Source organism: Polyodon spathula, chromosome 4 (genome assembly GCF_017654505.1).
Source record: "Polyodon spathula isolate WHYD16114869_AA chromosome 4, ASM1765450v1, whole genome shotgun sequence".
NCBI classification, from domain to species: Eukaryota; Metazoa; Chordata; class Actinopteri; order Acipenseriformes; family Polyodontidae; genus Polyodon; species Polyodon spathula.
In genome coordinates, this window is record NC_054537.1 from 10,798,083 (window position 1) to 10,826,080 (window position 27,998).

Here is a 27,998-nt window from a genome sequence, read left to right on the forward strand (position 1 = left end):
AATAGACAACCCTCGACGTCATAAATATACCAGCTTTGCAGTTACCCCCCCCCCCCAACTCATGCTCACTACTGTAACTAACTACCCAAGTACAAGGATTTTACAGTGACTGCGCGTGGTGGGGGTGAACATTGAGATTGTTTTTCTATTTAATACAACCTGCAATGACTCCATATCTGCTAAGACAGTGACGGTTCTGGGAGTCCTGGACTGGTGGTCATTTTTTTCTGACACCTTGCCAGGGAGAGCTTATTGAAGAACTTTTTATAAATTCGGCCTGAACTGGAATGATCTGGGAACCAGTTACAATGAGTGTAGGCTGTGGAGAATGAGATCTGCTCCAGCCCTACCCCTTGAAAGGCGGATCTAGCCTTGTAGCTCGACTGGTTCACTGCATTCTTGTGATCCCTCCCCACCTCAACACATCTGTAACATACTTTGACGAAATGTTTGGAGCACATTTGCAAGCAAACTTAAGTAACATACCAAGAGTATAACTATAATAAGCAATACTTGGAGAAATTGTGAAAATAGTTTTAGGAAATGCAAAAGCTTCGGCCTGTTTTTTTCTCTATAAACTTAATCAACTGCTGATGTACAGGTGTTTTAGTTTGTAGCATCACAGATACCAAATAATTGCCAAATATTACAAGAATAAATAATAAATTCAATTTTTTTCTTGATATTCTTTCAGTTTTGTAAATGCTGAACACCAGATTTTTAAAAAACTTGCATATAGCCTGTCAAGTTTATCTTTTGTAATATTGTAACTTGGTAGAAATTAACAGAATATAATCATACATAGCTAGTGTTGGGAGAAATATACAAATATTGGAACAAATATTTTTTGGATACAAAAATCAGATATTCATATTCACTAGAAATGACAAAAATACCTTACACTTATTTTATTTATCACCTCACCACAAGTTGCGCAACAGTTTCAAAAATGCCAAATGACAAAGAGCTCTGTGTGATATGTGAGATTTCATATATATATATATATATATATCATATATATATAGATATATATATATATAATATATGATGAGGGGGGGGGAATTCACTCGTCTATTACATTCCACATAAAAGAAAGTCTGTTTAAGCGAGGCACTTCAGAATGATGCGCTTGCCTGTTTTTCTGTGTCCCATGAGATTCTGACTTGTTCTAAAGCAGCACGTGTTTTGAACCCAGATGGCCTTCCATAGAGATCACTATACGTGCACACAGAGTGCACGTCTTGATTTCTGAGCAATATAATGGCTTTTATTTCTTTTTGAAAATGAACTAATATTTAAATTATGAGCGGTTATCCGAACATGAAAATCCTGTATTCGTCCCAGCACTGTACAGAGCTGTACAGTACATACTGGGTGATGTACAGTACTTCAACCTTTCCTGTAAAACCTATTTTCAACATGTAATTTGCTTCAATTGAAGACGCTCTTTCTACCACGAACTGCTTTTGTTGTTATGGACATACGCCTAAGGTAACCCAGCCTCCCGATACCTCTTCATTGGGAATTATATGGTGGTTGTTGAAATAAACCATTAAATCAAATGGAGTCTTGACTTTTTCTGTTGTCCAGTTGTGAAAGTTACCATTTTACATCCATTTTAATCGTGTGACCTGTTTATTAACATTTCCGATTTATAAAGAGCTGTGATGATTAAAATGTCAGGTACCAAAGCAGGATCTGCTGCTTAGAAATTACTGTGGAGCTTGCTTGAACCTCCACAAAGTCAGTGCACGGGAGCTTCATGAATATACATACCAATACAAATATGTTCACTAGCTTGCTCCTTTAAAAAAAGTTTATTAAAAAAAAAAAAATCAACACACATTTACAAGAGCTGTACATTTTTTTAAATAAACGTATAGTATATTTATATTTTATTAAAATCTGCAATCTACAACATCTACATTATTAATGTAATAAAGGCAACACTGTTCTGTTATAAATATAGTACATAAGGATACATAATGGAGCTCAGCAATGCACCTGATTTTCCATCAAGTGAGAGAATGCTCAATACCTAGAACACCTATTACTGGGTCATTAAAGGGTGTGAGGCAGGCATGTATGCACATTTGGGGATATAAATTATTTTTTCTCTTTTAAAAAAAAGTAACTTGACAAGTTGAGCCTATATAAATTAAGGGCAGAGCTGTGTAAAAATGCTTTACAATGTCAATTGAAATGTGAATTATAAAATAATATAACAGTCAATTAAAGAACAACTAGGCTAAATGTTGCCACATCACTGGCTGTATGAGGTCACATGACTTCACACACTGCTAGCAATATCACTGTCTAGCTGAATTCTCAGCACAGCATTCAATTTGTTAAAAGCATGCAAAAATATATTTAACATAATTGCACTCTGCCCTAAACACAATCAATCATGCATTAGTGTATAAACAGAACACTGAATGGTTTGATGACAGTTATCAGGTTCTACTTTTGGACCACTTAGGCCCATTATGTATCCTCAGTACATCTTCTCACAGCACAGGCGCATAAATAATAAGATATTCAGGCAGATAGTATACAAACAAAATATCTTAAAGTACACTCTTAAAACACAATTTATAAGGGGTGATTAACATGACCTGGTTGTGTGTACATACAGTCTGTAAACACTGCAGTAATATGGTTCTGCCGCAGTGTGGCAAAGTTACAAGTTTGATCCCATGCCTTTACTTAATCTATTTTAAGAGAAGATACATGTAGCCTTCTCATTTTCACCCAGTACATTTTTTTCAGCTACTGAAATTCTTTCAGGACACTAGTGAGTCTTCTAATCTTTTCTTCCATCATCTTTTTACTGCTTGCTGTTTCTTGCAGAAGTTGCCTCATTTCTTCTTCAACCTGATACACCTGAAACAAGATTTCAGGACAAAATCTTTGATTTAACTTATGCAAATGTATGTTTTCAGAATGCACTTAAACTGAGAAATGCTTTCTAATTCTAATCATTTTTCCAAATGAAGTTTTAAATACACAAGCAAACAGCTGATATGTGACCCACCCGTACAAAATCAGTTACAAATTAGCATAATAGACATCACTGGAGATAACTATTTATCTGTGTTAAAACAATAAAAGATCAAAACTGTAACTGGTTATAAAGAAAAAAACAAAACAAAACCTATGTTGTGAATATCTGCATTAAAACAATAAAAGATCAAAACTAATTGGTTATAAAGAAAAAACAAAACAAAAACAATGTTGTGAAAATAATAATATAAACTGTAACCAGCAGTGTTTCACATATCACTCACTGTCATACAGTAAAATAATGATCTGTCCAACATCTGATCAGAAAACATCAATGATAGATCAGCTGTTCCCAGGGCTAACAGTTTCATCTTAGGACTCTGGATGAGTGACAGGCAACATCATTATTTTTTTTAAAACTCTCTCTCTCTCCCTCTCTCTCTCTCCTCTCTCTCTCTCTCTCTCTCTCTCTCTCTCTCTCTCTCTCTCTCTCTCTCTCTCTCTCTCTCTCTCTCTCTCTCTCTCTCTCTCTCTCTCTCTCTCTCTCTCTCTCTCTCTCTCTCTCTCTCTCTCTCTCTCTCCACACACACACAATGCATTAAAAATGAGTCAAGGACATCTGACTAAGAAGTATGAAAGAAATGTTTAACACCATGCTTACCTTTTCATTCGCTGCTTCTATTTGCTTTTGCTTTTCTGTTGCAAGTTGAAGTAGATCAGCTTGATGGGCTGCTTGCACTGAATCAAGCTGCCTCCTAAATGCATCATCAAGCGAGTGAAGCTTCTCCACTGCAGCTCTGAAATTGTTTAAAAAATAAAAAAAGGACTTGTATTTATTTACTTCTACATCATAACATCAACTACAGCGCTCCTTCAAATTCTGCTATTTGACTTACACCTCAAAAGATATTAGTGAAACAGTGAATACCAAGAAAAAGAGTATTTACCAAGATTTTGTTTAAATTCCAACTGGAAACTGAAAGCTTTATGATTATTTCAATCTAGTATTTCACCCCAGGACCAGAATTAGACAATACATTACGGATCAGCTGATATTCAGTTATTCTTACTTTTGGCTTTGAAGGGACTTCTCTTTCTCTTCCACAAGTTTCTTTTCCTTAGCATCAAAAATGTCTTTCATATGTTTGACCTGGGCTTCCAGTTGTGTCAGGAGTTCTGCTTTGTCTTGCCATTTGTTATTCATAGCACTGGATTTGATTAAAAAATAAAGAAATAAAAGTAAAACAAATTGATGGATTTATTCATTTATTCAATGTATAAGTTAAAATGTTATGCACCTGTAGGCTTTCTTTACACCCTCCAGCTCAGTCTCTTTCTCCTCCAGCTGCTGTTTTAATTCTTCTTTTCTCTCAGCGAGTCTTTCAACCTTCTCTCTTAGCTCATGCAATGGTGCAGTTTCATATTCAAGCTTCTCTTGAAAGGATTTTTGAATCTGAAGGTTTTCCTCTCGCAGTTTTCTTATCTGTTCATCCCTTTCTTGTAGGCCCTTTAAAAAAAAAAAAAAAAAAATCAAAGGATGGGGGTAATTAGGGCCATTGCAAACATGTTATATTATATAGCAGCTATTAAATTGAGTATTCAAGTTATGTATGAATAACAAAAACTAGTAATGGTTATTTTTAAGTGAAACAATTAAAAAGAGAGACATGGTTCATTGTTTAGAAAGAGGGGAACAAATTGGTAAAGACTTTTCTCAAACACTGCTTCTGTAATACTTAGATGGGACAATTGCGAATTGCAATGATATTTTTTTTTTTGTATTTCAGCAACAATATCCCAATAGAGACTAAAGATGAAAAGCAGCCAATTTCAACAACCTGAGCTCACCCTTCTTTCTGACCTTAACATAACATGCTTCTCCACAAATAAAAGGCCTCTCGGACATGCATAACAACAAGTGACAATGACTCATTAAGGATTTGTAAAATATTAAAAACTATTTGGCTATTAAATATAAAAGCAAGCTAAAAACTTTAGTGCTGTGCCATTTATTTGGTATGCATAACCCTTTTGTGTTTACTCAGCTGAATGCTAAGTGCTCAGGGTGAAGTTATCCCTAGTAGCAGAGGATACAGTTTTCCCCATAACCCACTATTAAGGATGTGTTAGCTTACCTCCTTAAGCTTCCTTATCGTTTCTGTTTGGTCATCTACAATTTTAGCTTTAATCTTCAGAGCATCAACGTCCCGTTCATTCTGCTTCTTTATCGTTTCAATTTCAGTTGTAAGTACATCAATCCTGGCCTCCAATCTTCCTCTATCCTGTGCCAAGGAAGCTCCTATATGAAGGAAGTTGCCACTGTTACCATATATAGATCATCCTGTTTATACTGTATATAGTATCTGATAGTCTGCAATGAATCAATTCGAGTATACTCTTAGAAAATAAATAACTGAACAACAGCTCTTTACTGTGAAGATGAGTCCGACAGTTTGTTCTCCATCTTCCCAATAATTCCACACATGTTTGCACTTCGATTAGCCACATACATGTATAGAGAATTTTGAATTTAGAAATCTGAGTAGACGGACAACGACTATGCTGATCATACTAGCGCCAAGTCTCAGCTCAAGCCTCTTATTTAGACTGAATTTGTTCTTCAGCACGGCCACGGCGGGGTCTGCGGGTGCGAGTGTCACGTCGGCATGGTAATGTGCTGCTAGGCAGTCTATTTCAGAACTGAACCACTCCACATCAGACGCTCAGTTTCCACACTTGGAAGAATACAGCCAGATTTGTCAAAGGTAAAAATTACATCACATTTTAGTACAGATGAGTTGTAGTGCTGGGGATTCAAAAAATGGCCAAATACTAGCCTGTCGTAGAAAAAAATGTTTTTTGGAAAATGGAATGTAAGCTGGCAAATCACAAGTGGTAATAAGAGGAATACACTCAACCAACAGTACACATTGTGTACCTATTTTCTGGTTATACCAAGTGAAATTCACATCACATGCCAACTCTACAGATTCAGGAGGTATAGTAGGCTACCGATTTTCAGTAATGAAGCTCTACGACCATTCACTTCACACACTGCCACATCCCCACAATATGTATTTTGAAAAGAATATTCAAATGTTTACACATCATGCTGGCAAAGCAATTGGCATTCCTAGGTTGTTGCCCTCCTGTAGTATTTGTGCACTTGGGTAAGAGATAAAAGTAGTCAGGACAGTGCAACCAAGCACAGGGTTAAGGAAACAAGGCATGCTCTTCAGCATAATAGCAACTGGGAGTGAGATTTTGTGTGACTTGGTGAAAAATAGCCAGTTGTTTTGTGGTATCTAAATGTAAAAATGTGCTTTCTAGGTTGTATCTATTTTCACCTATCAAATGTTGGAGCGCATGCATCTTGTACTACTTTAGGTTAAAGAAAACCATCCGTTTCTATGTCTTACTCTGGTTATCTGTTTGCACTTGTACTCCATGGGTCATTTCACCTCAGCAGTGTTTTCTGGGTCAAGGCGTGTTACTGGTTGAAAGCCTGTCAATTAATAGGTGAAGTAGCTGATTGGTTATTAATAGGAAAGAAGCCAGTGAAGGGGTGGGTACAATTTCACTCTCCAGGTGAATGACCCAGGAAGTACAAGAGTCAAGGAGCATGGCTTCCAAACTGTTTCTTGAACCTAGTGTAGTAGCAGAGATCATGTTTTGAAGTTAAAATTAATAAAAATACATGTTTACTATAATGTGTTTTTATTTATTTATTTTTAATACCACACATTTGAGACCTATAAAATGTGCAAGGTGGATACATGTTATGCAACTTTTTTGTTAGCTACAATTACTTTAAGCAAAACAGGACTTGTATCTAAATTGTAATTGTTAGTTAAAAATAAAGCTAATTGTAATAAAGCTATAGGTAGTACAATATGCTATAACCCAGAATGCCACAAGGTGATGCTCAAGTTAAATTTGCATGACAACATAACCCACACTATCTTGGCTTAGTACAAGCGGCTACAAGAAGTTAAGGATGGAGTTATAAAAAACAAAACAGTTCAGTTAAAATGTCTTTCTATTCTATTTTGAGATCAAATTAAAATAATGATTAGTGGGTTTTTCAAAGCCAAAAAATTAAACAAAATTGCATGTTTAATGCAATGAAAAAATGGGTTACCATGACCTACATCAACCAAATTACATTTCATAACACCCACAGTTTCACCAATGTAGTCAAATTGTAGAGGGTGTATTAAATAACTGCTCAAGGTGATGATTTTCAGCAAGCACCTGTTAGAAATTGACGGCTCTTCTTGCTAATGCATTAGTCACCTTGATTGACGACTGGGTTGCTGTTTGCTGGATGGCAAGCATCTCTCACAGGGTCTGGGATGACCCACTTGCAAAGAAATATAATTAACTGCACATGTTTGTTTCACCTGAGAGTGGATGATTCTGATTGTACCTGGAATGTAGATCACCAGTAATGCAATTTCACTTTATGAAAATGGACAACCCTCTAGACGAGGAAACTGTAGTTTAAATCCGCATAGTACAAATGAAAGGTTCAGGTGTTCTATCCCTCAACATGCACAACACTAACATTTTAAAGAAACTACATTCCACTGTTTACTCTATTACAGAATTTGTGTAAACTTGACAACTGAAGGTTTCTCATGCACAATGGTTAAAATTACTCTGAATAGTTTGGTGTCAGTGTTCAAACATTTAGTTTTACTGGTGACCTGGAAGGGTTCTTTGGACTATTTTGGGAAGCCTAACTCATTTTTAATATTAATGAGAAAGCGCAAGACAAGTTATCTTTCTGTAGTTACTGTTTCCCAGAAATGCAGCCACTGCATTTTTATTTGCGTCTAAGTAGCACTTAGAAGCCCCGTTTGTTAACATAACAAAATTGTTACGTGTTTGTTCAGGCCATTGTCCAAAACAAGAACATTTCCACCGCACCCCCTGGCTCCTTCAATTGTACAGCTTTCATAGTTATTATAATCACTGCAATCCAATCAAATAGCAGTTTCTACCTTGGTGTGCTAGCTCTTGTCCCCATATCCTCCTTTCTGTTCTGAGACCATCAATTACAGACTCCTGGGCAGTTAGCTGTGAAATAAGCTTTGATTTATCCTGCTTCAGCAACTCAATCTGAACATGTCTTCTTTTGTCCTCTTCCACCACTGCTTCCAGTGACCTGATTCGACTCTGAAAACAAACAAACACATAAAATTAATAAGGATAAGCCCTGTATTTAATTTGATGACAGTAACTTTGCATTGTGTGGTGCAAAATCATTGAGCTATTAGGAATAGGATGAGCACAGACGGACCAATGGTCCTCCTCTTGTTCGCAGCTTTTCTTATGTTCTTAAAAACAAACAGTAAATAGGGTTCTGGCAGGACAATCTTAATAGACATCAAAAGTAGAGAACATAACTTAACTTAAATATTGCTTTCTGGGTAATACTGCTGGGTGTTTAATATGTTGTATGAATCTGTAATTTACAAAAGCATTTTTAAAAGAAATATTTATTTTGTGGATTTCTTTTGAATTTCTTCTGATTATTAGGGTGGCTGAAGCACTTGGAGAGGACTGCTCATGAACTTTGCAGTGGTATAATTGAATACTTAATTACGGTTTGGTACTTTGTCCTAAACCAGCAGTTTGTCAGTCTCAAACAGTGCCTTCAATTTTATATTAAATAAACAGTGTGAGAGAGAGCGGTGTACCTCACTGAAAAAAATAAATGCTGTACAACTGCACTGTAATAATGAAACCAACTTACCTATTGTCTGTAAGGAGCATCCATTTAACCGGATATAAGCGGTAAACAAAAGTTAATGCTGCTACATAATATGTTGGTCAAAGAAAGGTCAAATTTCTTGGGTGATGCGCAGATGACAATGGCTTAGCAGCGATTGTAACAAACACACACAAAATACAGAACCGAAACTAACAGTGGTGATTATAATAACTATAAAAGAAAATGCAAATGTTATCATAAGTGCTCGAGCTTCAGATAAAGTAATACTTACCTGAGCCAGAGCGGCTGTGCTGGATTGTTTGTTCAAGGGAAGCAATTTTGGGCCCAAGCCCTTAATATCTACTTTTGGATCAGTCATGCCTGGCAGTCTACCTAAATAGCGATTTCGTAGAAATCGAGAAATTGTCGAGTCACCGCGAAAATCACCTGTTTTAAGAGCAAATGCATACCAGACTAGTATGGAGAGGAAAAAAAAAAAAAAAAAAAAAACTTGTGTAAATGAACTATTGCACAATGAAAGCGACACAAACTATGTATCTTCCTTCTGTAGATAGTTATTGTTATTCATTCGCTGTCCTGTGTGCAGTGCACTTAGGCAAAAAAAAAAAATCCTTGGACAAATAAGACAAATACTCCAAAGCGGTTAACTTTCTTTTTTACTGTTCAAATGACAACAGTGTTTTAAATCAGCCCATCAGTGTGTATGTACTGGCTTTTCTGTGACCAGTAACGTACAGACAGTTGGAGGTGGGACAAAGTCAGTGCTGCATTGTTTTGATTTAGGTTGCTAAAATCTGGTTTTCAGCACTGGAGGTAAAATACCAAAAATGGACGACAAAGCAAAAAAAAAAAAAAAAAAAAAAAAAAAGCAAAGTATATTTCGGCAGAGGATCATGTCAAGACATTTCCCAAAGAAACTGTACATGCAGATGGAGGTAATTGTTTTGCACATCTTGTAGTGTGGCTTTCAGGAAAATATGATCTATCGCTATTTAGCATCAGATTCACACATTAAACGGAAGACTACTACAGAGGCTGCTAAACACAATGTAAAACAAACAATAGCTTTCAGAAAACAAACCTGAAAGGCGGTGCAGACAATAAGTATTCCTGTCGGTAGCCAAGTTAAATCAGTACTACAGGTACGATCCAGCACAGCCACCTCGGTTCAAACAACCTGCTGCTTACTTTTTAAAACGCAGTTAGAATTTTAGACCTGAATAGGCACGTTTTCTTTGTTTTGACTCGGTACTAACAAAATAAATTATTGGATTGGACAAATAACATGACAACAAACGTGCTGCATATATTGCCTTTCATAAAGTATGTCAGATGGCCTTGGGTAACTGAGTTTTGGGACTGTTTTTAATCAATTTCCACATTTGTATAACTTGGCAAAGCTTTGCCTTACACTTCCAACCAATTCAGTGGATGCAGACGTGCAGTCTCAATGTATGGGCAAGTCCACACCAGAAAGAGAATGTCAGCAGCAACTGCTTGGGGATGTTGCATGCTTGTCCTTCAAATGACAGCACTCCGTTTTAGTAAGGAAGCAAGTACCACTATTTTTAAGCTTTTACAGTGCTCCGAAATATTATCTACTTAGGTTTATTTAATATTTAAACAGGTCCACAAAATCCAAATTTTATTCCATAACCTACCAGCGAAAAATATGTAAATTTACTGTGATTTAAGTAAACACCTAGTCATGCTTATTGGAATGTACCATATATTGTAGGCTGAGTAACAGGGGGATTTTTTGACTGATGGTATTGCTTGCTGTAAGGTAAACTAAAAATGTAAAGAATGTTTATACATATATAAAAGACTTGGTAATACGAGGAATGTAAATCTATTTATTGAATTATAAGCACAGTGTAAAAATGCTTGGATTTTAAATTCCTCAGTTAGTCAGGAGGTGGAGTTACGTGTTGGGTATAAATAAGGCACTTTCCGTCCGAGTCAGGGATGTTACTGACTTGAATGTGGTGAGAGTAGGCTGAGGGATAGCATTTATGGCCTGTGTAAGCCTGCTAAAAATAAACTAACAAGCATAGACCTGTATTTAGGATTTCTGTTTATTTTGTTTTGTTTGTTTGATTGATTTATTTTGATGTCCTGTACAAAGTTAAACCTGTTCCAGTATGTGCAGTTCTTGTTCGCTTGGTTCTGAAAAACACATTCTTGTGGTTGTGAACCTCAAACCTCCTGCCTTTGCCTGTTTTCCTGTCAGAACAACATTGCAGACCACTTGACCACTCTCACATGTGGGAAAAAAAGAATTTGTCAGGTCAGGTTATGTTGCCTTTTATTGCAACAATGGTACCACTTAGTAGAGTGGAAATCGTAAAGCGGTACTTGAGGTGAAACCTCCAGGCAGAAGGGGTACAGTTTAAAAAAAAAAAAAAAAAAAAAGGTTGAAAACCACTGTTCTAGCCTAATTAACATTTTATATCTGCTTTAATGTCTAAATTCCACAAATATTTGAGCAATGACGGAAATATTGAATACATCTGATGATCAATTCATGCAGTACTTGTTTCACTCCAATATATTTAATCTAAAAATGACATGGCGTGACTCAGTTTGCCATGCATGATGAAATAACAGGATTTTTCCTGAGGGAGATGAAAATTAGTTTTCCTTACAGCCTCAGTATAATTTATCTACTTTTGCAGAGATGTCTGAAAGCTATGAAGACATTAGGGACTTGCAAGTGAAGCCAACTACATCCTCTTCAACTGCAGAGTTTTTAGGGCATGGGATAACAAATAAGGTCCTCTTAATTTCTAAAGCCAAATGATAATCAAGCCTTTGGTTACAAACCAGTGATAGTGCTGTAGGATATTTAACTGGAAAAAGCAAACTGAATATTACCAATAGGCCAGATGCATTTTAGGTGAGACCTCATTAGAAATTCCATATTTTCCTATCGACTTTTTTTCACCATCTATAGAGAATCTGTATATAAAATTAAGGTCTTCCAAAAAAAAGTAGTAAGTGGAAGAGATACCAAAGTATTTTGTGTTAAAATTAGATACGTTTTGTTTTTGCTGATTGTTTTTACTCATCTGTCTGGTAACACAGTGACTTACTGGCAGGTTTTTTCTCACTGATGCCAGGAGGTACAGGTGTAACAACCAACAGATCACTTTTACAGTAAGAGATCTGGTATTTTACTGGGATCAGGACATGATTTGGTGTATATAATTTCAGTAGCAGTAAACCCATACCTTCAGTTCTGAGGTTGACCCTTGTTTTGACTTTATTAATTCAGCTATTCTTGCCTTCTGCTCTTTCACCATGGCTGTAAGCTCCTGAATCAAGCTTGCAGACTGGTTCTCCTTTTGCTGAGATTTAGCCAGAGCTTTCTTATGTTCCATTAACTCTGATGTAATCTGTTCAAACCCATCTTTCACCTTGAAAAAAAGAAAGCTTATATTCAAATACAATGAAAATGATTTTACTCAAAAGATTTTGAACAAAAAATTAGTATTAATTAGTATTAAAAAGTATTAATAAAATAAACACCCACCCACACACATACAAAAGATTAGAGACTGAGAAAAATACAGTTCTGATTTCTACTATTTTTAAATTACCTCTTTAAATCGTGTTGCTTCAATGGTCAGAGCCATACGAAATTCATCCTCCAACTCCATATACTGCTGCTTCATAATATTAATTTTCTCCTGAGATTCCTTTGCTTGTTGTAAATGTCTCTGCTCTGTTGCAGCCATCTCTTTAGCAAAAGCATTTTGAAATTCTGGTCCTGTCAGTTTTACTCTGGATTCCAATTCTGTCCTTAAACCAAAACACCCACACTAATTTCACATGTGCCCAGATTTAAAATCACAAATAGAACATATATTTAGAAGTTCATTTTTTAAAAATATTATATTAAAGTGAAAGTTTACTATCAGCCTATAAATACTATACACTTTGAAATAATTGCAAGTCAAGGTCTCTACTAGAAAGATCAAAACATCTAGCCTAGTTAGAAGTTTCTTTTTAGATTATAGTATTTCAACAAATGGAATGGAAAACAAAAGACACAATGAACACATGAGCATGAATAAAATGATGAGAACTATAACTGCATGTGTATGTCATTAAATATTAGTGGTAATGAAGCCAAGACCCCGCTGTTCAATGCAGTGTGTCATTATTTATTTGAATTTCTCCGCAATCTTAGATTTTTGTTAACATTTCAGTTATTGCCACAAACATATTAGAAACAGACACTTTATTAAAATGCTATGAACCAACACACTTGCCTACGATTGCGGATGGGATATATATATCTATCTTGCTCATACCAATGATTAATTTGAACAGCACTGATTGTAACACAGTATCCAATTACCTACTTCTTGCTACATTTCACGCTACATTTTATGGATAATATGTATTAGCATTACTCAAAGAATAAATTGCATTATCCAATATGCAAGTATCTTGAACAACAAACCTATTAAGGAATATTGTAAACCCTCTGTCCTCCATAAAGCATTTTAAACACCATCAAGTACCACCATGCTTTTTATTTTAGGTTTTACTTTTTTAGTTTGTTCGTCCTTTGCAATTTCACATTCCTTTATAGACTCCATGCCATCAGAATTAATTCTCCACCTGCCAGATTAAGTGCCTGGAGACTGGCCCTATAAACTATCACCTGGATCAGCAGTCTTTCCTAAAGCACTGGAAATGTCAGTAGTTACCAAGGGTAATACACTGAATATTTAACACCGCTTGCTCTATTCAGTAACCCAATGTTAAAGGAAAATGTAAAACGTTTTTTGTTTTGATAAATGACCTTTTCAAAAGAAGTAGGTCAGATACTGTTTTTAAAACACGGAGCACAATCTTTTCAAGATTTACTGCACTATTTGTTTTACAAAATAGAAAAATAACAACATGTTGCTGCTGTTACCTGTGTACTTGCTCCCTGGAAGCTAGAAGCTCATGCAGCTGTTGCACTTTCTCCTTCTGCTGTCGGAGAGACACTCTCAGTATTTCCACTTCCCTTTGGGATGCTGCAACCCTTAGCTCCATTTCTTGTATTCTTTTCATCTGTAAATAATAATGATAATAATAATAATAATAATAAATAATAATAATAATAATAATAATAATAATACACATGTTTTTTTCAGGAATTGGAAAGTAACCAACAGATATTTACCAATTCTTTATAACAATAAAAGCAAGGTAGTGGCCCCTACATATTGACACTGTCACCCCTACTGAAATGATGGCATATGTCCATATGATCTATGTTTGAAAAAGCTCAAGTTTTAAGGATGGAGATAACGGTTTATTACAAAAATAATTGTTTATTGAAGTCACACATTACTGCCATGGGTATTCTTTAGCGCAAATTATCAATCTTTCATAATTCAATTCATGGCAACATATTTTTGCGTAGATTTTGGATTTCGACTGAATAAATGAAGGTAGACTTTTGTTACAATTCCAACTCCAATTCCTTTGAAAGTGCGTGCTCCTGACACCCGATTGACAGTTATTGATGGTTAGATTGCTGGTAGCCTCCCAGGGATTTTGGCTAAACTATGCACAACAACCTTTGTTATAACATCCTAATTTACATGCTGTGTCTATCACAATGAGCTACTTTTTACACAGCACTGACACCTGTTGTGTGTTCTTTAAGGCATTCATCATGTTTACTAAACACTTCATTACAAGTCCTACAAATCCAACACTGTACCTCTGCAGCCTGCTGATGTAATCTTTGGGTTTCTATCTGTGACATGTTTTCTTCCAAGCACTTTAATGCCCTCCGCTGATGTTCCTCAGCACTCCTTGCATGTCTCAACTCATTAGAAAGAGACTCTGTGTTTTCTTTTAACTCATGAACACTGGCCTGGAGCTTACTTTTCTCAGCTTTCTGTTTTAAAAGCAATTCCTTTAACCTGAAGAAATAAATAACATGGATTTATGGGGTAATGTTTCTGGCAACGTGAATGAAACATTACAACATGTAAACAGCCCACTGCATAAGCATTTTCAGAAACACTGCCCCAGTGGAATCCTTCCATTTTTGGCCCTGCAGATCCTTTTTTGGATACACTTCTTGAAACAGGAGAATCTAAGAAGGATTCATAAAACTCTCGCTCTGTTTTTGTTAATTCTCCATGATCGCTTTGATGGAATCATACAAAGCAATACACTCCCTGACTTTTTCTCTCTATATAACACCTAGCATTAAAGTCATTGTAGCTAACAAAACAACAGCATACATATTAACCACTTTGCACATCCATTAGCTACACGTGTCTTAAATGTGCAGTTTTACATTTTTTAAACATGATATAGGGTAGGGAAATTCTCAATTTCTACTGAGTAAAAGCATGTCAGTCAATTGGGGCGGTAGCTGATTGGTTGTTGGCAGGAATGAAGCGAATGAAGGAGAGGGGACAATTTCACTCTCCAGGTGAAATGACCCAGTAAGTACAAGACCGTCTAAAATCATGACATTTCTTGTGTCCTAGTGTAGTACCATATATCATGTTTTGCTAGACCTTCTTTCAAAACTGCACATTTGAGACCTATAAAATGAATATGTAAAGTAAATGTATAGAAATATAGAAATATATATATATATATATATATATATATATATATATATATATATATATATATATATATATATATATATATATATATTATTATTTGAATATAACACTCTAAAAATCTTTGATAGATTTCATTACTAAACTCACTAGTTTAGTTATTCATTATCCGTTCCTAATGTATTTACAGATTGTAATGTGTCGCAGAAATTGTTACGTCGTATTAACATTTCTTTTATATTGACCCGTAAATGACTGGGTGAGGTGACTGAGTCTGAATGTGGAGTACTACTCATGTGTCACAAAAGAGTGGCACAAAGACGGCCGAAGTGGGCGGCATCAGAACCAGGAAAAGGAATATACACAGACAGGACAGATGATGTGAAATGATGATGGCACTTGCTTGCGCCAGTTTATTGTAAAATAAAAGGGTTTAAACAAACAGAAAACAGGACACGGCACTCTGCGCCAAAATAAAAGAGACAAACAAAAACGGACTATACTTAACAAAACGGTGCACGGACAGACACACTGACAAACACGTGAGTTTACATAAACAAGTATCGTGCTGGTCCCACCAGCACGCAATAGCAATTGTTGTAAATAATTTCTTCTCTCTCTCCCGTTCTCCACTCACCGAACACCCAACCCCAAGTGGGTGAAAACATGCTGTTTTTATGCAGCTGTACCAAAACTCTATTGTTAATCAATCATTCAACTGGAGTCTCGGTACAACTGCACGTGAATTAATAAAAGTGCAATTCCCCGTGCTCACATATTACTTTTTACTTGCACGTGAAGTGCTGTGCAATCCTCGTGCCTAAATACAAATATACATTTTAAACACTTGTGTTACACAAACCCGTTTATATCCCATGTACCAATGACTATACACCAACATTTAACACACCACATGCAACATATAACTGATAATATACACAGGGGCGGGCACTTTGTCACAGTATGTCACACTTTACATCTAACTGTGATTAAACTTGGTATTGACACTTGCTATTAAAATCTTTCACATTTCAACAATACATATTTACAGTGCATATAGTAAGTATTCCCACCCCTTGGGCGTTTTCAGTTTGTTGTGTTACAACCTGAAATTTTGATGCATTTAAATTTGATTTTTTTCCCTTTGATTTACAGAACCTATCCAACAGTTTGAAGAGGCAAAATTATTGTTATTGTGAAACAACAGTTAATGAAAGAAAAAACAAAAAACAAAACTGAAATGTCTTGGTTCGATAAGTATTCACCCCTGGGTCAATACTTGGTAGAACCACCTTTGACAGCAATTACAGCTGTGAGTCTTTTGGGGTAAGTCTCTACCAGGTTTGCACATCTGGAATGTGCAATATTCCCCCATTCTTCTTGCAAAATTGTTCAAGCTCTGTCAAGCTGGATGGCGATCGTTGGTGGACATCAATCTTCAAGTTTTGCCACAATCGGATTCAAGTCCAGGCTTTGACTGGGCCACTCTAGGACTTCACTTTCTTGTTTTTAAGCCACTGCAGTGTGCTTGGGGTCATTGTCCTGCTGGAAGGTGAATCTCCGCCCCAGTTTTAGGTCTTTTGCAGACTGAAGCAGGTTTTACTCAAAGATTTGCCTGTATTTAGCTCCATCCATTTTGCTCTCTACCCAGACAAGCTTTCCAGTCCCTGCCAATGAAAAGCATCCTCATAGCATGATGCTGCCATCACCATGCTTCGCAGTAGGGATGGTGTTACCTGGGTGATGTGCTGTGTTGGGTTTGCGCCAGACATAACACTTTGCATTTAGGCCAAATAGTTTCTTTGGACCACAGAATTTTTTGCCACATCTTTTCAGAGTCTCCCACATGCCTTTTTGCAAATTCCAAGCAGGGTTTTACATGTTTTTTTTTCCCAGAAATGGCTTCCTTCTTGCCACTCTTCCATACAGGCCAGATTTGTGGAGTACCTGAGCTATTGTTGACACATGGACAGTTTCTCCCACCTCAGCCATGGAACGCTGTAGGTCTTTCACAGTTGTCAGCCTCTTGGTGGCTTCTCTGACCAATGCCCTTCTTACCGGGCTGCTCAGTTTGGGAGGACGGCCCTCTCTAAGCAGATTCTGTACACCTTCCACTTATTAAACGATCGAATTGACTGTGCTCCAAGGGTAAATTCAATGCCTTTGAAATCTTTTTATACCCCTCCCCTGATCTGTGCCTTTCCACAACTTTATCCCAGAGTTGTTTTGAAAGCACCTTGGTCTTCATGGTAGTATCTCTGCTTTGAATGCACTATGGTCAATAATTAGTGCCAAAAGCAATACTGCATTTCCATTAACTGTGCTATATAAAATAAGAATACATTTTTTTTGTTGAAGCAACATGAAGATTCCTATATATGTGTAGGTTTCGACAGGTTCTGGTATTTACTTTTCTAAATTAAGTATTATTACCTGTCTGTTGTATGAATGGCCATGGTTTGGATATCCTTCTCCTCAATGGCCCGGGTTTGCAAGCCTTTCATTTGTTCAGTTAATATTTTCACAGCCTGTTCAGCTTTCCATCTTCTCTCCCTTTCCTGGTCGAGTTCCTCAATTATTGCCTGCGTACATTTTTTTTATTTTACAAAAGATACAGGTTATATTTGTCATGTTACATTCTATAAATAATTTATTTTATATGTTTAGAATGCTGTTTTTCTATTACAGCATTATGGTACATTCCCATTGGTGACTGAAGAAAAACATATTTTATTGACTTGTTTTAATATATAAAAATGTTTTACCAAGCAAGTGTTTTTGTAAAAAACACCTAATTTATAACCCTATTTGGTGCAAGAAGTTCATAAAAATGTAAAATACCCTGACATTTTTAAGATTTTTCTAATAAAAAATAAATAAAAATAGGTGTGTGTTTAGGTGGAGACTTTTTATCCAGGTGCTTCCTCTCCCTGACAATATTTTCATGACTTATTTAGCGGAATAGTCTACAAAAAGCTATGAATAATTCAGCAAGGGTTCAAATCCCAGTATCACGTTAATTAAGGCATGTTTACACTGAAGCAATTTGCCGTGTCTGTGGCGACACTGATGCGGTATCAGTAAGTGTAAATGGGAAATGCTGGTAAAATGCAGCCACACTTTATTCCGCCACTGACCCATCTCTCGAGGTGGTTCAGGGCGGCACAGTGCAGGTACTGAAGCGCATTACTTTCAGTGTAAACTACAATGCCGTCACAGCCACCACATTTGGCATTCAAGGTGGATTTATTTTTCCCAGTAAACATAATTTCCAGTTCCACCACATGTTGATTGAAGAAATAAATCCAACAAATTGGCAAGTGACCCAGACAGTAAATGGTCTGAAAAAGAAGTAAGGGAGCTTTTGACCATCACAGTAAAAGAGATCAATGCATAACGTGATGGAACTGTGCGAGATGCTAATGTGTATTCCACAATAGTAGAAAAGTTAATGATATGCGTTGTTGTGCATAATAAATAGCAAGTGAGGGCTAAATTCTCTTTGTATGTCTTCCAATCTTTTCATTAGTCTATTGTGATATTCAGAAAGTAGTGAAAAATATCACGAATACCATGACAGGTACCAAAGGTATCATTGTTTTTATCATGGTGCTGAACACTAGCTAATTATGCTAATGCGAGAATATCCGCCTTCTGTGCAAATGGGGGCAAGTCGCCAAATTGGCTATATTGTTGTGTGTAAAAGGTGTATTTATAAAACAACATGCAGAATCAGTGCAGGTACTGATCCTGCATTTTCTGTGGGAATACGGCTTTAGACTAACTTACCCTTCCTCACTTTTTTTTTGTTTCACATCGATAACTAGTTTCTGTTCTATATCACATATTGCAGGGCAGATCCCTTTATGCTATTTTGGCTGTATGTTTGGTCAGATGTTATTAAAGTAACCTGCATTACTCTGTATGTAGATTCTTCATTTGTGTTTGTTTGCTTGGTTCCGGTGGAATCCTTCTTCGTTCTTGGTCCTGCAGATGCTTTTTTGGACAGACTTCTTGGAACATCCAACTCAGTAGACCATGTATTACTGGTGGACTCCTCTCCTTGACATGGAGAAATCAAATGCTTTTTTGCAGTAGGCATCGCTTGGTCACTAGAAAAATAGAAATGTATATTAGGTAACTGACACAGATTAAATAAGAAAATGAAAAACATTTTAAAAATTAATTTCTGAAAACTGAAAATATATATTTTTTATAAATGAAACAAGCAATAGGTCATGTTTGAGAATACTTTGTTTTATTTTTGTATTCTATCATGACATAACTTATTCCATGTTGACATCACTGTATTAAAAGGGAAAACCGAACAATCTGGATGGCAGCATATATGAAGAACTATAAAAAATAACAAAAAAAGTACTCTTAGCAGTAAGGCCTTCCCTCACAGGAGAACTCAACTAACAGAGGCCTGCATCATTAGCTTAAGCTGATGTGGAAAAAATCTGGTCCCTGAAATCCTGTGGAAATGTCATTTTAAAAGTACACCTAGCCAAATTCTTCAGTCCAACTATCTGATTGGGATTATTGATTAGGTCCTCTGTGACTGTAATAAATGGCTCTTGCAGGTGGAAAACAAAAAACTATTTCAAAGTGCCTGTGGCTAATCTTGAGATCAGAAATGAAATATGGGCTGATGACAAGAGGGATTATTATCCACCAAATGCAGACTTACCTTCTAGACAAGTTCATGGGAATCAATAACCAATTGTGCAAAAATTCTAAAAGAACCCAGAATTATTATTATTTGTTTTATTGTCAAAAGGAAAATTTTGGCTCAGGGTTTGTGGAAGGGTAGAAAGACACATAAAACATTCTGGACTGCAATAAACCATCACTTATTTTAGAGAAATCATACATTCCATTATCAAAACATGTCTTCACTGCAGGCTACTACTGTATTTCGTCCACCAGTATGCTCATCTAAGTATGGTCACTTTTCAAGACAAATTATACCTTTTGAATAGACGCTAAAATAACAATTTATTATCCAAATATTTCTCATAAACAAAGGGACTATAACTAAAACTACCATGAATTTTACAATGTATGTAACAGTTTTTACATTTGTAAGCCCTCTTACTGTACCGATAAACAGGAAGTTTTTCACCATACAAGGGTAAACAATAGTAATTGTTATCTGGGCCCCTGTAGTCTGAAATTACCTATAATTTGAACCATGCTACAATCATAATGTAATGCATGCTAAAAGCAGTATTGGAAAATGAATTTCCACACATTAAGCTAATTATAAAGAACAGGTTATTATGAGAAATACAAATTCCCCCACAAACAACACACAAGACATTTTAAAATGAGTGACACAGTGGAATAGTTTCAAGGATAGCCTTTATTAGTCCAACTAATCACAAGCCAGAATGCAGTAAATCACCAAGACCTACAGTCTCGTACTTTCTGTAACTTCTGCAAATGACCGTCCACATCGGTTCATCACAGATGACACACTGTACAAGTGCGTCCTCTGTATCACTGTTAGATATGTATGCCTGTGGGTGATGTTTAGTTAAAATAAGTTAAAAAAAAAAAAAAAAAACTAAAAATGTTTGTACTGTTCATTGTTTGTGAACAACACATGAAAGATGAGCTCTTTTATAATCCAAGTTTTGTAAGGGGGCTTTCACCAAACTCATACCTGTCAGACATTTTTCCTTTAGCTTCCTTGATGGTACGCTGTCTGGTGACTGCAGAGGTTCGTCTATAACTGGGAATTTTGGATCTTCTTGAACCCTTTTTGCGATTCTCTTTGCCACTTTCACAGTCACTTTCAGATGTATGATCTATGTCTCTTTTTGCTTTCTGCATGATTGATGGAGCTGAACTTGAACACGCAGGAGTCTAAATTAATAACAAACAAGCATGTGAGGAATAGACATCCACGGCCATGGCTGTCAGTTCTTATGCCAAAATACGTGTGTGACATACAGATAACCAAATTTAGACAGCAGAAGCTAATACTCACAATAACATAGGCTTAGTAATGTTAATATCAAGTTTAATTAAAACCGGTTTAATTAATACACAGTTTTCCATATATTGTAAACAAGTGTGTCATATATATATATATATATATATATATATATATATATATATATATAATATATATATATATATATATATATCCCGGTCACCTTAGATTTTATCCCAAAGTCTGAAGCATGGAGAAAAGAATGGATGGGATGCTTCAAGGATTAATCGAATTCTGTATGATCTTTAAGAGTGAATGAATAAGTATAATGACAACCTGCTGGTTGGAGAATGTTATCTGTTTAATAGCGTATGCATGTTCTCTAGCATTCTCTATAAAAACTTACCATGCTTGCTAAGTACTCCAGGAAAAAGTTAGTAGGCACAGCAAATAATTAACAAAGCAAAAGGCACTATAAAGAATATAATAGTGAGCACACACATACGATACTAAACAGGTGAGAAGTGATATTAACTGCTTTTACAGCAAAGCAGTTATAGTATAGTAAACATCCTAATTGTTTTTCACACAATGATGATGAGCCATTTACTTAATTACCAACAGTTTTTTATGCAGCGATTACACCGTGTAACAATTTTTTATTTTTTTTTGGTTCCTGGGTAGTAAGTGTTATTTCCTAATTGCTTATGCCTCAAAAGTATAGAAAATGGCTATTATTCCCCACAAAATTTAAAATCTAAAAAGTAAATTTACAGTATAATTGTAAATATCGAAAAACTACACACTTCTAAATCTTTTGTAGTCATTTTTGTATTACTTTAGTATAAATACATGTTCATTTGGATTCATATGTTGTTTTTTTTTCTGACTATGTGAACGAAAACACTTTTCTCATTGGAAATAGGTAAATTTCAAAACATCACTGTCCTGGTCACAAAAGCAAAGTTTGTGGGGAATAATAGCCATTTTCTATACTTTTGAGGCATAAGCAATTAGGAAATAACACTTACTACCCAGGAACAAAAATTTGTGTTACATAGTGTTATTCCTCAACGCTACAAAAGTATGTAATATCCAATTTTGTTTTAAATGTCATAAAGTTTTCTTTTGTACTGAAAACAAAGTAAAGCATCTCTATAAAGCATGTTTAACTAAAAATCTTTCCTAAACAAGCCCATTTCATATTTGTTAAAACTCTTTAGTGTATAGTTGCAGTTACTGACTATGTCTTACTATTCTGCAGCCTCCAATTATCAGGTTGTAACAGCAGACTTCACACAATATAAAAGCCATCTATTTGAAAACAAAAAAATGATAAGGATTGAATGAAATTCTTCAGAATAAAGTTGTTACAAACAAAACTTACCTGTTCAAACAGCTGAGTAATTTGACGCTCAAGTTTTTTTATTCTAAGTTCGTTATTCAGATTTTTACTGGTCAAGCTATTTTTCTCCACTTCTGAAGAAGAGCTATCCTGTGTGCCCAAGGCTCCCCTGATTTCTGTACGTTGACGAAACTTAGTGAGCACTTCATCAATTCTAGGAGTAACTAATGGCAGCCCAGCATTACCCTAGAAAGCAAAATGTCAGCCACATCTACCATATGTACAAAAACAAACCATTTAAACCTGCTTGAACATAGCATTTATATTTGTCAAAGGGTTAATAGCAATATGGTCTTAAACAGGATTATATATAATATTGATCAAAGAAAATCTCAAACATTTTACAAAAGATAACCAGGATGGAGCTGACCCCAGAACAGACTAGAAGTGTTCCACTCAAGAAACACAGTGTTCCAGGTTCAGCAGATAGATTAACATTTCATTTTATACCATCATGATCATGTAATATATTGGTGACGTAATATCCCTAATATGGTGTTTTGGACCAATCTGCAAGAGATTTCATTTCCCAAGTTGCCCTTATTGTACCTTGTAAGTCATAAATTCAAATGTTCAATACATTTCCTCCAATGCCAAGTGGAAATATACTTTACAAAATGCAAAAGAGAAATGATTTACAAACACACCTTTTCTACATTCACGCTAGTGTCCGAAGAAACCAAGTATTCCATAAATTCTTCCAAACCAGGTAAATCTACTGGACTCTCTTCAACTGAGTTGATACGTTCACCATAACGATTCATACCATCCAAAGCAATTAACTGAGGTATAGACTGCATGATTATTTCTCTATATCCTTTAAAAGAATTAGAATGAAAGAATATCAATATCTGGTTAAGCCATGATTTACGCAATACTGAGAATCATGGCAATTAATTTATTTTTTAACCGCTATATATATATATATAGTAAATCCGTTGCTTAAAATCATTACATTTTAAATACCTGGCACCATACAGACTGGGTTGCCTTTGCCATCTTTATCCAAAGTTAGATCAGTCAAGCACTGCAATCCCAATAGGCACTGCAATACATGGTTTACACTGCCAACACAGTTACTATGGAGATAAATGCATCTCAATTTGTGGCTGGTTCCATGAAGTTGCAAAAATCCTGCAGATTTCAAAACAGAGTATTGGTTAAAAAAAAGAATAAACATATTTTACAAATACATTTGTGTCAATCATGACTTTTAAATACCATCAGTGTTGTTACTATATATCTGTAATTTTTTTTTTTACTAAATAAATACCTAGCGGTGAATAACGTTTGATGGCGAAAAGTATTTCTACATTGTTCGGAGCACTGACTATAAACTGAATGTTATTAATTTCACTGTAATACCACTTAAGATATACCATAAAATAAATTCAAATGACATAGATCTTCAATCTCATTCAAGAAATACTAAGGGTATACTGAAGAAAAGTCAGTATAGTGTGTATTTCAAGAGGTTTGACTTACTTTGTATAAATTCCCTAAAAAATACACTTACCAGATAGATCACTTATTTGGTTATAAGACAAATTCAGTCTTATAAGGTTCCCAAGTCCATGAAGTCCTAAAAGCAAAATCAAACTTGTTTTACACTGTAAATATATTATGTAAAGACGTTTCTGTACAGTAAAACCATGTAGTGCATTTGTTAAGGTTAAAAATAACTTACTACAAATTGAGTGGCTTCCAATGGTTTTTCCATATAGCAAGGCCACAATAATAAACCTGGCACTAACATTACCTGGCATTAACAATATGAATGCCAGTGGCAGCAACGCTTCAGGACCACACACAGGTGGATCCACATGAATGTTAAGGGATCTGTATGTACCATTAGATGCACTGTTCTTCCTAGCTACAAAGAAGAAATATATGATAATTTGGCTGGAACTACTTATACTGACTCTGATACTAGCAAGAATTCATAATGCACAGCAGTTGAATACATAGCAATATTAAGCAATAATATAGTAGTCGGATTCATTGCCATAGTTAAACAGTTGGCTGGTCTGATTTTAGTCCTATATAATTTTAAACATTGAACTCACAAGTTAGCCTATATGTTGAAACAGTGATAACAAATTGTGACTATCGTAGCAAAAACAGCTAGTACCTGAGTCTAAATGGTACCCTTCAAAATTTTTGGTAGTGATTAAAAACTGTTATTCTAGCAGTAGTAACAGAGTAGATTTTTTTTTTTTGTCTCAAAGCTAGTTATACCTCCAGCTATTAAAATGCTTAGTCTAGCCTTTTTTTAAACACATAAGGCAATTAACCTACAGACTAAATTAGCTGGTTTATAGAACAAGGGTAACGTTTATTGCTGATGAAAATTAAGGGGCAAAAAAACAAGCTAATCGGACCTGATGCAAAGGGAGGGATGCAGGGATATAAGACTCCTATTGCACATCAGTATGTTACCTATACACTGTAAATAATCAAGCTTGTAGTAAAACCTGAAATGGGTGAAACTGCTATGCAATAAGAGTCTTATTTCCATCCTTGCGATGCCTGCTTCCTCACAAGGCTGTGCAATATATCTCACTCCTAACCTACAGTCCTTGCCACAATCCACGACCTTTCTCAAACACATATTGAAATGTGTATTAAATGTGTATTTAATGTGTGGTGGTTTTGTGATACAGGCAACTGGCTAGTCCACCAAGAGAACTTCAGATCACCCAACTTATGAATAAAGCCAGATTCAAAACCAGGGACTCCATTCCACCAGCGTCTTCTATTACATAAGAATTGTTACCAAAACACAGAAATATGTAAACAAAATACCAACCTTCTACTTTAGTTATCAAGTTACAAGATAAATTAAGTGTCAGTAGAGAAGCCAGTGACCCCACTCCCTCAATGCAAGTGATGCGATTAGATGAGAGGTCCAAGTGTCGCAAATGCCATGCTCGGCCAAGGCCTTCAATCTTGGAGATTCTGTTGCAGTGGAGATTCAGGGACTTAAGCTTTTCGTTTAAAGGTATTTCTGAAAAACTGGATAAAGGCAGAAAATTATGAATGAACCCTTTTTTACAACCCAATAAAACGGGTCTATAAAGTGATGCTATAATGAAAGTATAAATAATTTTAAGATTGTTCAATATACTGATGTTACTTACCTTGTAATGTGTTTATCAATCAGACAGAGCTCCCCATGTAATTGTTTATTTTCTGCCATTGTTTAAACTGTATTATATGTAGGATCTTCACGGTGAAAAAAACAAAAATTAAAATGCAATACAATAATAATAATAATAATAATAATAAATAATAATAATAATACCAAAAAGTATGGGGAGGATGAGTGTCACATGTTATTTTCTGTTTCGACAGAACTTCTGTTCACACAAATCATATCAATAAATATACGTGGCGTTTGTAAGAAGTGCATAGCTACTACAGACCTACATAAGTAGTGGTAACGAGCCTGGCCTTTTTAATGCAAATTGACTGGAGATTTCAGTATGATCGTTATAGCCTCTCTTCCACAATGTAATTAATAATTGGGAGGAAACAGCAGGCTACTGACATCTCTTATCAGTGATACCAAACCAATTAAGAATCTAAGTGAAAAGGAAGATATACCGATCTCTCCTGAAAGCATGATCTTCTGTAACTTGAAATAAGGTTGTTTTGCTAATGAGAGGTAAAAGACGTTTTGTTATTACCACGGGTACCACATTTACAATAATAATCATGAGCCTGTATTATATAAACATAGATTACATACAGATACACATTTAGTCACCCCACCGTACACCGCTCGTGTGAACTACATTTTAATTGATGCAAACATAAATAAATCATTGTAGAATTATAACTCGTATTGCCGAACATAAGAAATACAAATGTAACGTTGAATGGTTAAGACATTAACTTACCCCATGTTTTACAGTTGGAAAAAAATACACTTGACATTTCCACACAATTACAAGGTTAACTGTGTTGTTGCTAAGAAACAGCTTGTCTTACTAAAGTCTGACTCACGAATGGGGGAAAAAAGTAAGAGGCACTACAAAAAGTATGACCATCACTCTGATTGTTTTAAAATAGTAAATTCTGAAACTTAAAAAAAAAAAAAACACATATATATTATATGTATGTCCAGCTTTTTGCTTTTCTTTTCCCTGCTTGTTTTGTGTCTGTGATTAACCGTTGAAACCCTTAAACTCGCCGCTCTGAAGGTATACTTCCTGTTTACGTCATATTTGATCTGACTGCTTCCTTTAACCAAGTTAGGGAGGGATTTGCGGCGTGCTGCTGCTTTCCGATTGTGAAATGGATCATGGTAGTGGAGAATTGATAACTCTTTCTTCATGTTTAAAGTTAAAAATAAGTTAGTGATGTAAATGGTGTGCAGGCATTTACACACCGGCGGAGGGCAGGAAAAAAGGAGATTGATTTAGAAAAGAAGCACAAATATTATTTGGGAAAAGGCAAAGAGTAGCCCAGTTAAATATAAATATAAAATATAAATAAGTATGGTCAGTTTATATGTTCTTTTCTTGTGTATTGTATATATTCACGATACAGGCGTCGTTCTTCAGAATATTTTTATTTAATAAAGTTGTCACTTCCTGAGCTGTTGTGAGGCTCAATTGTCTCAAATATCAGTGGTGCAATTGTGGTATAAAACCTCAACTCTTTTACAAATACACACGGCTTCTATGCTGCTGATGATGGATGTTGTTTTAGTTGCTATTTTGTATCTGTTGTATCAGCAACCAACCTGCCAACATAAATCTTACACAGACAACATCTAAATTGATAGCAATGTCATAATCACGGGGACACTCATCTGTCTCCTAATGGGGAACGTTTTTTCTAACTTACATTGAGGTGTTAAAAGCAGGTCGGACAGTATTAGTAAAATACAAATGAGATTATTGGTGTTTCGGGTAATACAATGATTAGAATGTGTGTACAACAAACATACTGATCCAATACAGAGATTGAAATGTGTGCAAAATTACATCAGAATGCTATCGGTACTTTAAAAAAAAAAAAACTGGGGTTGGACATTGTTATGGTAGTTTAGGGGTTAATAACATTTTAACCAGCTGGCTCCTATGGTGTGCTGAACTACTCCATTTATTATCATATAGTGGACAGATAGTGCTGATTACTACCTGAGAACTATGCAGCAGTAGTGTTTCGATCTGCCACTGTTAAGATGCATGGTGTATACAATGTAATAGATAAGTGCACAATGGTGTTTTTTTTTTTTTTTGCATTGGTAACACTAGGAACAAGGAAAGACATAAAAACAGCGACAGTCCCAAGTTGTTT

At 35.6% G+C, this 27,998-nt stretch overlaps 1 protein-coding gene across 1 annotated transcript; it reads right to left on the reverse strand.

Moving 5' to 3' along the window:
- Positions 1-1,871: 1,871 nt before the first annotated feature.
- Positions 1,872-26,788, reverse strand: lrrcc1 (leucine rich repeat and coiled-coil centrosomal protein 1). The gene is made up of 20 exons (XM_041247169.1): positions 26,591-26,788; positions 25,829-25,913; positions 25,498-25,703; positions 24,205-24,270; positions 23,655-23,822; positions 23,336-23,505; positions 22,671-22,874; positions 21,011-21,213; positions 19,259-19,451; positions 17,773-17,921; positions 14,475-14,679; positions 13,677-13,816; positions 12,346-12,547; positions 11,977-12,162; positions 8,010-8,184; positions 5,139-5,302; positions 4,302-4,510; positions 4,074-4,211; positions 3,665-3,800; positions 1,872-2,883 (listed from the first exon to the last, which is right to left on the reverse strand). The coding sequence occupies exons 2-20, from the start codon at positions 25,885-25,887 to the stop codon at positions 2,770-2,772; spliced, it is 3,087 nt and encodes a 1,028-aa protein (XP_041103103.1). The 5' UTR covers positions 25,888-25,913; positions 26,591-26,788; the 3' UTR covers positions 1,872-2,769.
- Between the last annotated feature and the right edge of the window lie 1,210 nt (positions 26,789-27,998).